This window comes from Oncorhynchus masou, chromosome 1, assembly GCF_036934945.1.
Source record: "Oncorhynchus masou masou isolate Uvic2021 chromosome 1, UVic_Omas_1.1, whole genome shotgun sequence".
NCBI classification, from domain to species: domain Eukaryota; kingdom Metazoa; phylum Chordata; class Actinopteri; order Salmoniformes; family Salmonidae; genus Oncorhynchus; species Oncorhynchus masou.
Window position 1 is genome coordinate 33,264,510 of NC_088212.1, and position 11,580 is coordinate 33,276,089.

Below are 11,580 nucleotides of genomic sequence, written 5' to 3' on the forward strand. Positions count from 1 at the left end.
AAAATAGTGAAGACATCAAAACTATGAAATAACACAAATGGAGTCATGTAGTAACCAAAAAAAGTGTTAAGCAAATGAAAATAAGTTTTATTTGAGAATCTTCAAATAGCCACCCCTTGCCTTGATGACAGCTTTGCACAATGTTGGCATTCTCTCAACCAGCTTCAGGAGGTAGTCACCTGGAATAAAAAAGCCACTCTAAAATGTGCAGTTTTGTGGACACAACACAATGTCACAGATTTTTTAAGATTTTTAGAGAATTTGGCAGTACATCCAACCAGCCACACAACCGTAGGCCACGTGTAACCACTTTAGCCCAGGACCTCCACATCTGGCTTCTTCACCTGTGGGATTGTCTGAGACCAGCCACCCGGACAGCTGATGAAACTGTGGGTTTGCACAACCGAAGGATTGCTGCACTAACTGTCAGAAACCGTTTCAATGAAGCTCATCTGCGTGCTAGTCATCCTCACCAGGTACTTGACCTGACCGCAGTTTGGCACGTAACCGACTTCAGTGGGCAAATGCTCACCTTCGATGACCACTGGCAGACAGCATGAATGGCGTCGTGTGGGCAAACGGTTTGCTGATACCAACGTTGTGAACATAGTGAACAATGAACACAATTGCATTTTATCGTTTGCAATTTGAATGCAGAGATACCGTGATGAGGTCCTAAGGCCCATTGTCATGCCATTCATCCCCCGCCATCGCTTCATGTTCCAGCATGATAACGCACTGCCCCATGTCGCAATGATCTGTACACAATTCCTGGAAGCTGAAAATGTCCCAGTTCTTCCATGGCCTGCATACTCACCAGACATGTCACCGATTGAGCATGTTTGGGATGCTCTGGATCAACTTGTATGACAGCCTGTTCCAGTTCCCGACAATATCCAGTAAATTTTGCACAGCCATTGAAGAGAAGTGGGACAACATACCACAGGCCACAATCGCGCTGCATGAGGCAAATGGTGATCACACCAGAAACTGACTGGTTTTCTGATCCTATCACATACCTTTTTAAGGTATCCGTGACCAACAGATGTATATCTGTATTCCCAGGCATGTGAAATCCATAGATTTGGGCCTAATGAATGTATTTCAATTGACTGATTTCCTTACATGAACTAGAATTAAGTAAAATCTTTGAAATTGTTGCATATTGCGTTTATATTTTTGTTCAGTGTATAGATCTACCTCAATTACCTCTTACCCCTGCACGTCGACTCTGTACTGGTACCCCATGTATATAGCCAAGTCATTGTAATTTATTTTATGTGTTGTACTGTTCTTTTTCTCTCTCTCCCCCCATCCCCCCCTGCATTGTTGGGAAGTGCCCGTAAATACGCATTTCACTGTTAATCTTAACCTGTTTGTTTACGAAGCATGTGAAGAATATAATGTGCGGATTTTTATTTTGAAGGATTCGTTATTACCATACAAATTGACGTCATTGTTTGTGCTGCTGGCAGAATACTAGTTTGTCTTTCAAAACAATATGGTCCAAATTCTCAGACATAGGTTAGAAATGTAACGAACGAACTTACTTTGTTTGTACTAGCTAGTTTTCTCATGTGAACTGCATACTTTGGATGTAGCTAGCTTAGGAAAATAATGATTTAGTTTGCATTAAACAAAAGCGGCTTGCTAGCTGATTAACTTTCTACCGATTCGGTTTAACTATAGTAACGTTAGCGAGTTGTAGATTGTACGGAACTGTATGTCTAGCTAGGCGCTTGGCTTTTGCTTTTAAGAAAAGCAACGACAGCTACAAAAGTTGTACTTTGACTGGTAAATCCCGTTGTCTTGACATGGCAAGCAACGCGAGGTAGCATTGCAGAGAACGGCTCGACGTTGGACTAAACCTAAGTCACCCCTGTGGACCTGTCTGTGTGATGATCCCACAAGCCAGGTAACGTATGTTGTTGCAAAATCGTTTTGTGGCGAATGCAATGCGCTTATGGAATGTGTGCCTGAATCCTGTATTGTCGTCAGTTCTTTTTATATCAGCACTCTGTTGTGTGTGTTACAGGTGTGTGATGGGTTCCTGGCAGCCAGTTGCTAATCTAAGGGACTATGTTTCCCAGCATCCTCCTGGGGTTACCTTCTTCCTCTGTGTGCTGACCCTTGCCCTCACCTTCCTAAGCCTCGGGTCATACACGCACACACACCGCCTGCCAAATCCAGATACGCAGGTACAACATACATTACATACAGAGTTTGGGCTTGGTGATATGGCCAAAATATCATATGATGATATTTTTCACATTTGATGTTATGTTTTTGAATAATAAAAGTGATAAATATTCACGACCCTAGAGTGGTAATACATTAATTATGTGTTTTCAATGGGGCATTCACCATTCTGTTTGATTTATACATTTCCTGCACTTTTGTTATCATTTCTACACTATGTCAGGTAATGCTAAGTAGGGCTGTATGATAGATATTGGCCAAAAATCTAGGCCTTAGAACAGTTTATTGGTGCTGTTGAAATCATGGAAATTATTGTTGTAGTTCAACAATTAGAATAAAGTGGGCAGCATTTTGAATACATTGCTGTTTGAAATGACAACAAAGGAATAAGCCAGGGAGTCATTATTTTGACAGGGTCGGAACCAAATTGATTGTCAGTGTTTCTTAGGGGACCCTATACGATGTTACAGTACATGTGTATTCTCCATCAAGAATGATAGAGGCCTCTCGTGGCCAACAGGCCATTTTAGCATGGGCGGCACCATGGAGGGCTTCCACCATTTTAAAGTAGTCAACTGGTAGGGATTCCTATGGGTTGTAGCCTCAATGGCGCTGCCCATGCTGTCACAGACTAATGGTATAGATATAAAGGACTCGTCTGTATCTATCTCTATGATATTCACTTCATGTAGTTAGCTAATATATTCATGCTTTGCCTATTCCTCACTGATTTAGAAGATACCGTTGCACAAACAACATATTGATCTAGGCCTACCCCAGCACTGGTATCAGGCTGTATATTAGTAAGCTATGTTTGCTCTGACTGATTACATTTAGCCATAGAGAATGATAGAGGCCTCCAGTGGCCAAAAGGCCATATTAGCATGGGCAGCACCATTGAGGGAATCCACCATTTTAATGTAGTCAACTGGGTGGGACCTCCAACTATATGTCCAACCGGGTCGTCAGGAGGGATCAGCCAATCGTGAAGAAGAAAATTGACTACTTCAAAATGGAGATTTCTTCAATGGCACTGTCACAGATACAATGATGAGTATTCTCTCTTTGCAATTAGCTAGCGATTAACATTAGTGGCTAACATGATTTGTTTTAGCCACAACTTGCTAAGAAAAGAAAGCTGTTTGTATACATTAAGATACACAAACAAATAGTGTAATTATAGAAAGCAGCTTCATTGTCACCCAACATCTTTTTGCGGCTGACCATGCAGACTGCAAAGTGAACGGCAAGTGAAGTGCTCGTGACTCCATGGTCGGGCAACAACTGCTCTCCTTGAGTGACAGTGGGCAGGGCTTGGTGTGGGAAGCGAGAGAGACGACTTGCAAGTAGCAAACAGAGTAAACTATAAAAACACACATTACATGCGCCAGAGTTGCGTATCACATTTAACAATCTAAACAATGAAGTGCTGTTTTAAAAGGTAAAGTAAAAATCCAAGCTGGTCAATGCATCAATACCGGTCTATAGTAAAATAATATGGTATACTGCCCAGCCCTACACATTACACACAATAATATATAATAATAATATATCCCATTTAGCAGACGCTTTTGTCCAAAGCGACTTACAAGTCGGCTGGGGCCACTACTTTTACATATGGGTGGCCCCAGTGGGAATCGAACCCACGACGCTTGGCGTTGCAAGCGCCATGCTCTACCGACTGAGCCACACAGGCATACCAATGCCTGCCCAAGTGCCCAACTCCAACACACAGTTATGCCACACTCACCGCTTGCCCAACCTTGACAAACCACAGATGCAACACACAGACCAATAGGCGAAGAACAATATTCATGGTAACTTATACCATTATGCCGGAGGTTGGGGAACTGCCCCTTTACCTTGTTGTTCCTATACTTTTGTCCATACAGTAGAGCAGGCCTGGGCAATTCCAGTCCTTGTGGACCTGATAGGTGTCACAATTTCCCCCCATCCCTAGCAAACACAGCTGATTTAAAGGAATTGCATTCTAAACTGAAGATCATGATTAGTTGATTATTGGAGTCAGTTGTGTTAGCTGGAGCAAAAGTGTGACACTGCTAGGTGTTGCAGAGCACGGCTTTTGGATTTTGGCTCAGCTGTCTGCTCAATGCATCTTGGGCATGTTGGCCAAAAAAATCCTTTAAGGGCTAGATGAGTGCAGACCACTTTCGTTGTACAGAGAAATGGAAATGCATATTTTCTTTTAAAGGACTGGAACCACTTCCTCTCGTCGTTGGCCAACCTCCAGTTGTGTGCGAGAGCCAATGGTACAGCAATGGAGATGGTTTCCTCTCCTCCCTTTGCGAAAGAGGAGGTATGTGGAACAGTATTGCTGAACTCCACCCAGAGCCCACCATCCATCACACAGTTGTCCCTTTGGGTGCCACTGGCCGTGATGGACAGCTCAAACATCCAATCCCTGAGCGACCTTTGCTTCCATGGAACGTTATTGGCCAGTCAGCTGGGACTCGCAGGTCAGTTTTTCCCTAGGCAAATGGTGCACATTTCATGTTATGCTTAATTGGTTTTATATGATGAAACCAGGCTTAATAATACATAAATGAGAATTATGTGCCATGGTGAAATAACTATACAGTAGCAGCAGTAAAAGTTGAAATTGTCTCGGTCTACTCAGGTAACGAGGCTGTAAACGTGACACTGATGTTCTCCTCTCCATCTGTGGGGGGCAACTCGCACGCCTGCCTTAGCGTTAGCGCACCTACACACATCCTACCTCCAGTCCTGTGAGTCACACACACACACACACACACACACACATACCTAGTCTTCCATATACTGGTTCATTCACCTGTTGCATACAGCTCTGCACAGAGTGCCTAGATGGCACTTCTGCCTTATCTCCTCTGGAGTATTTCTGCGTAAAGTCTAGTGTCTTCTGTAACGTGTGTGTGTGTGTGTATATGTCCAGGCTGCCACCTGTGTGCCCTGCCAATGAAGGGACATCCTCTCCTGTCAGAGCGATTGCAATGGAGATAAGCAGCCAGAAGCCCTCAGCGTCACAGTCTTGCTACAGTCTACAGTACACACCTGATCCTACACTCACCGCCATGCTAACGCAGGTACACGTATACACGACCCCACACTCACAGCCACGCTCTAAAATTTCAGTTGAGTCACAACCTACACACCGCCATGCTTACAGGTCAGGGATTCTTGAAAGTCAGGACAGTCTTTGTCCGACAGGGAAATTTAATTTTAATAGTTGAAAAAATGAATCTCATTTGATCTTAAAAAATACATATAGGGGAATTTATTATGGAAAGATTCGTTTTTGTAAATTTCCACATATTTTCAGAGAAATTATCACATCTAGTTTCTTGCAATAGCCACCTCTGACTTTAAGGAATATTTCTCTCAAAACTGTGATTCCTATCAAATTTGTCAGGATCAGCATCAGATTTTTCTAAAATCATAAATGAATCCAAAATTAGCAGGGCCAGCTATACCATGAGAAGCATGATGTCTCCGGATTATGATTTATTTTATATTTGCGTCCTCCGAAACACAACTCAGCATAGCTGCACTGTTTCTTGACACAATGCCCGCTTAACCCAGAAGCCAGCCGCACCAATGTCTCGGAGAAGAATATTTTGCCAGTAGAGCTGTGGAACATCCAGGTGCACTTTTGCAAACTTCAGATGTGCAGCCATGGTTTTTTTGGGACAGCAGTAGCTTCTTCTATGACGTCCTCCCATGAACACCATTCATGTTTAGTGTCTTGCGTATCGTAGACTTGTCAGAGATGTTAGCATGTTCCAGAGATTTCTGTAAGTCTTTAGCTAACACTCTAGGATTCTTCTTAACCTCATTGAGCATTCTGCGCTGTGCTCTTGCAGTCATCTTTGCAGGACGGCCACTCCTAGGGAGAGAAGCAACAGTGCTGAACTTTCTCCATTTATAGACAATTTGTCTTAGTGGACAGATGAACATCAAGGCTTTTAGAGATATTTTTACAACCCTTTCCAGCTTTATGCAAGTCAACAATTCTTAGTCTTAGATCTTCTGATATCTCTTGTTCGAGGAATGGTTAACATCAGCTGCATACCCCCTCTAGCACCAGGATCAGTGCACTCAAGTGTTGTTTTTTGCCATCATTGTTAGCCTGCCACACACACACTATTATGGTCAGTAAAGAGGACTTTAAGCTCGTCTCTCAATTTTAAAAAAAGTGTCAACTTTCCCCTAAGATAACCAGCGCACTTCTGTCGTAAAAGCGTTACATGGTCGCTGCCCATATTGCATAGCGCAGAAAATACACAAGTGTTCAGGGGCCTTGCTTTAACAAAGTTAGCCATTTTCACTGTCCAAAATGTATTTCAAGCTGTCAGGCATTCCTTTGGCAGCCAAGAGCCTCCATCGGGAGCAATTGCTTGCACGTGCGTTACCTCCACTATGTCTCTCTGTCATGGCTTTTGCACCATCAGTACAGATACCAACATGAGCAGCAGCTACATTTGGACCGTTAGTGGAATTCCCGCTATAGAGTAACGGTTAATGTGATTGGACGTTCATTATTTGACATTGTTATTATTTCAATGAACACTAGATGGTTTCATTTTTATTTTTGGCAGTGAAACGAGGCTACTCAGGCGATGAAAAAAAACCTCACCCAAATGTATTGCCCCATTGGAAAATACAAATGGACTGTTTGAAAATGGGAAGAGAAAAGAAATGTAAATGTGAATCACATTTTTATTTGGCGTACCCCCGACGGCATTGCACGTACCCCAGTTTGAGAATGCCTGGCCTAGGGGTTCACATACTTTTCCCAGCCTACACTGTAAATGTTTAAATAATGTATTCAATATAGACAAGATAAATACAATAATTTATTTAAACACACTGTTTGTCTTTTGTTGACTTAGATGAAAATCAGATCAAATTTGATGACCAATTTATTCAGAAGTCCAGGTAATTCCAAAGGGTTCACATACTTTTTCTTGCCACTGCATAAGGAAATCAGTCAATTGAAATAAATAAATTGGGGCCTAATCTATGGATTTCACATGACTAGGCAGGGGTGCAGCTATAGGTGGGCTTGGGAGGGCATATGGTGCATTCGGAAAGTATTCAGACCCCTGGACTTTTTACACATTTTGTCACGTTACAGGCTTATTGTAAAATGTATTTAATAGTTTTCCCCCCTCGATATACACACACAATACCCCATAATGACAAACCAAAAAACAGGTTTTTAGAAATGTTTGCAAATGTATATAAAAAAAACTACCTTATTTACAGAAGTATTCAGACCCGAAATTGAACTCAGGTGCATCCTGTTTCCAATGATCATCCTTGATGTTTCTACAACTTCATTGGAGTCAACTTGTGGTAAATTCAATTGATTGGACATGATTTGGAAAGGCATACACCTGTCTATATAAGGCCCCACAGTTAACAATGCATGTCAGAGAAAAAACTAAGCCATGAGGTCGACGGAATTGTTCAGAAAACCCAGAGACAGGATTGTGTCGACGCACAGATCTGGGGAAGGGTACCAACAAAATGTCTGCAGCATTGAAGGTCCCCAAGAACACAGTGGCCTCCATCATTCTTAAATGGAAGAAGTTAAGAATCACTAAGACTCTTCCTAGAGCAGGCTGCCCAGCCAAACTGAGCAATCGGGGAAGAAGGGCTGTGGTCAGGTGACCGAGAACCCAATGGTCACTCTGACAGGGCTCCAGAATTCCTCTGTGGAGATGGGACAACCATCTCTGCAGCACTCTTATCAATCAGGCCTTTATGGTGGAGTGGCCTGACGGAAGCCACTCCTCAGTTAGACATGACAGCCTGCTTGGAGTTTGCCAAAAGACACAAAGGACTCTCGCACCATGAGAAACAACATTCTCTGGCCTGATGAAACGAAGATTGAACTCTTTGGCCTGAATGCCAAGAGTCACATCTGTAGGAAACCTGGTTCCATCCCTACTGTGAAGCATGGTGGTGACAGCATCGCGCTGTGGCAATGTTTTTCAGGGCAGGGACTGGAAGACTCGTCAGGATTGAGGGAAAGTACAAAGAGATCATTGATGAAAACCGACAAGTGTTCGGTGTGTATTTGAATAGGGCAGGGACTGGAAGACTCGTCAGGATTGAGGGAAAGTACAAAGAGATCATTGATGAAAACCGACAAGTGTTCGGTGTGTATTTGAATAATCTGTTAGAATGAAACAAACAACGACTTTAAAACACGTTTCACAATTAAATAACAAATTGCCTTTTATGGTGGCTGATGGAATTGATAAATCCAGTTAGGTGCATTTTATGGAAGAAAAACAATGTAATTGGGTTGTTCCTTTACATGGTGTGATAGCTGATACTTTGTTGTATAAAAATGTATATTTCAAATGTTAATATTAAGAAAAATATTTGAAGAAAAAGTTGATGGTTCTGTCTTTCAATAATCCCTGAGATACAAACATATGCTGTCAAAGGTACACACACACACTGCCCTTGGTCAGTCCCTCTAAACTTGTGTGTAACTCTGCAGAAGGAGCTGGGTCTGGCGAGTAGGCATCTGATCCAGGTGAGTGTGTGTCTGCTGGGGGTGTGTGTGCTGCTATGCTTCTCCGCCAGTCTCACACACTCACACGTACGGCGTTCCCACAGCAACGGCCTGGAACTGCAAAGGGTTAGGTTTCTGATTTAATAATAATATAACTAATATACAGTTAGTGGGTTGAAGTATTTACAGCTCTGCAATCTAAGTTGCATGTTGTTTATGTGAGTGTTATTTAACTCAAGACGTTATCACTGCTTCCCCCCATGACAGGAGCCACTGATTGACTCCTGAACCAGTCTCCACCACAGCATGCAGCTAGAGAAGGAAGAAAGAAGGATGATTCGAATAAAGGACTCTTTCTGAGTCTGCTGCTTCTGCTGTTGGGGTCAGAGTTTGATGGAGCATCTCATTTCAAACTGCGTAGCTGCTGTTGTTGATCTCAACCCATGCTCTGTCCACAAACATTGCCTGGTAGACTTCTGATGTTCTACTCTGTCATGTTATGACTGCAGGGTGAATGGGCACGTTATTAAATATTTACATTTTATTTAAACACGTTGCCACATCCTAAGGTGGTTTTAATCTGCTCGGGCCTCTTGGTACTTCCATCCATCTGAGCCGCCTGCAGCTGTTCATCCCAGTCCAGCTCCTCTCTCTGGAGCGTCCTCCCCACCACTGCCCATCTTCTGCAGCAGGCTGCAAAAACATCTATTCATACTGCACCTTGATTCCAGTACTGTCTTCCCCATCTTATCACTTCTCCTATAAAGTTCACTTGTGGTGCAAACTTGTTGAATCTGGCAGTTTATTAGTTTAATGAATTACAGCACTTTTTGTACATAGTCCCCCCATTTTAGGGGACCAGAAGTATTGGGACAAATTCACTTATGTACTAAAGTAGTCAAGTTTAGTATTTGGTCCCAAATTCCTAGCATGCAATGATTACATCAAGCTTGTTATTTTATGTCCAATAGAAAACAATGGTAAATCATGTATTGTCATTTGAGTCACTTATTGTAAATAAGAATAGAATGTTTCTAAACACTTCTACATTAATGTGGATGCTACCATGATTACGGATAGTCTTGAATGAATAGTGAATATCATACCCCCCACAAAAAATGCTAACATGCTAACCTCTCACCATTACAATAACAATAAACCTGTTGGATGCATGTGTGGTTTTGTTGCATTTCAGATTATTTTGCGCACAAAATGTCTTGGGGGTATGATATTTTGTGCGCAAAATAATCTGAAATGCAACAAAAACCACAAACACAAATGCATCCAACAGGTTTCTAGAGTCACAAGCTTGATATAATCATTGCGTGCTAGGAATATGGGACCAAATACTCAACTTTTGACTACTTTAATACACATATACGGTAAGTGAATTTGACCCAATACTTTTGGTCCCTAAAATGGGACTATGCACAAAGTGCTGTAATTTCCAAACGGTTCACCTGATATGGAGGAGAATACCCTCAAATTAAAGCTGACAGTCTGCCATTTAACCTCAGTCATTGTATTATTTCAATTCCAAACTGTTTGAGTACATAGCCAAAACAAATAATTCACTGTTCCAATACTTTTGAAGCTCACTGTAGATGCAGATCTATCACAAAATGGTTGGTTTATATCAATGGAATACTGGAATATGTAGGATTCCATTATACAGACATTATGACCTTAATGGGTCTGTAGTACTGGACTGAGACCCTGCCAACCTGATCATATTGTTGACCATGTGGCTATTGATCCATGGATGGGATCCCAGCAGTAGAGGTGAACCATTATTTTCACCCTAGCTCTTCAAGGGTAGTCACATAGGGGCCAATTCAGACTTAGGGAAGGAATGCCTTTTACACATTTTGATTTATGCACTTCAGTATTTGGTATTCAGACTTACCTCATGCACAGTTTGTGGTTGTAGCTCTCTTGCATGCACCGAATAAATATAATTCAATACCAGAAAACACACCCACTGGGTGGCCAATCAACTTGATCAGTTAAATACTTTCTTTAATTTATCTAAAGCAAGTCCCTTTAATTTGTACCTGTTTAATTTCAATTTGATTGGCACAACAGAATAACCTATGGAGAATGCTTTCAGAATGGAGATCAATGAAAGATAGCCATTCAAATGTATGGATATTTATCTCCTTTTCAGAACCCATGCTTAGTTTTCAAAACACTGATATTTCACAATGTATGTTTAGGGAAGTTTTCACCAGCCCTGAACTACTTCAGTCAATACGAGTGGCTAATATTTAACATGACAGACATAGTAGGAAACAGAGAAAGTTGGGGCATATAATTAAAACATTTGAGAGTGCCCAAAAGTTACATTTGGTGTGACTGTCATTGTGCAATGCTTTACATCGTCATCACATGCTCTAGGTTGCAGTACCCATTTTGTTACGTCTCCAAGTTTAATCACTGCAAGGTAAAAGGCCATACAATAAAAATAAAAAATGCACAAGGGCACAACATTTTATTCTTCACTGTGGGAAAGGGATGGAAATGCTTGTCATGTTGATATGCTTTTTGCATATTAAACATTCTAGTTTTGAATACTGAGAATGTGTCATGCGTGATTTCCCGCTATTTGTTGATTACAGTAGCGCATCCCCATATCTAATTGATCACCTTAATAAACCAAACATTTTTTGCATACTCAAACGACCTACTATTTAGGGTGCAAGTATGGGTATTTGGACATGCCCAGTATGTTTTTTCCACTTGGAACTGACAGGTTCACTTGACCTTATTCATGGTTTTCTGGTGTGGGAATTAAGTCAAGGTCAGAATAAGGAATATCTTTTGACTCTATTTCTGTGATCTCCACCCCAAAC

The 11,580-nt window shown here is 41.7% G+C and overlaps 1 protein-coding gene across 4 annotated transcripts; it reads left to right on the plus strand.

Moving 5' to 3' along the window:
* Positions 1–1,454: 1,454 nt before the first annotated feature.
* zgc:158398 (uncharacterized protein LOC568894 homolog) lies at positions 1,455–11,299 on the plus strand. Of its 4 annotated transcripts, none has more exons than XM_064969359.1 (7): positions 1,455–1,920; positions 2,036–2,198; positions 4,412–4,676; positions 4,838–4,946; positions 5,132–5,282; positions 8,714–8,854; positions 8,996–11,299. In XM_064969359.1, exons 2-7 carry the CDS (start codon positions 2,043–2,045, stop codon positions 9,014–9,016), a joined length of 843 nt encoding a protein of 280 aa, XP_064825431.1. In that variant the 5' UTR covers positions 1,455–1,920; positions 2,036–2,042; the 3' UTR covers positions 9,017–11,299. The 4 variants fall into 4 exon arrangements, with proteins under 4 accessions (XP_064825431.1, XP_064825421.1, XP_064825441.1 ...); XM_064969349.1 differs by having other exon boundaries at positions 1,455–1,915; XM_064969369.1 differs by having other exon boundaries at positions 1,455–1,915; positions 8,714–8,749.
* Positions 11,300–11,580: the final 281 nt, after the last annotated feature.

What these genes read in the sequence shown, in the direction of transcription:
- zgc:158398 (XM_064969349.1), top strand. An exon ending in CAGTCAGCTGGGACTCGCAG is followed by an intron (nt 4,677 to 4,837) that starts GTCAGTTTTTCC and finishes CGGTCTACTCAG; the next exon opens with GTAACGAGGCTGTAAACGTG. An exon ending in CACATCCTACCTCCAGTCCT is followed by an intron (nt 4,947 to 5,131) that starts GTGAGTCACACA and finishes GTATATGTCCAG; the next exon opens with GCTGCCACCTGTGTGCCCTG.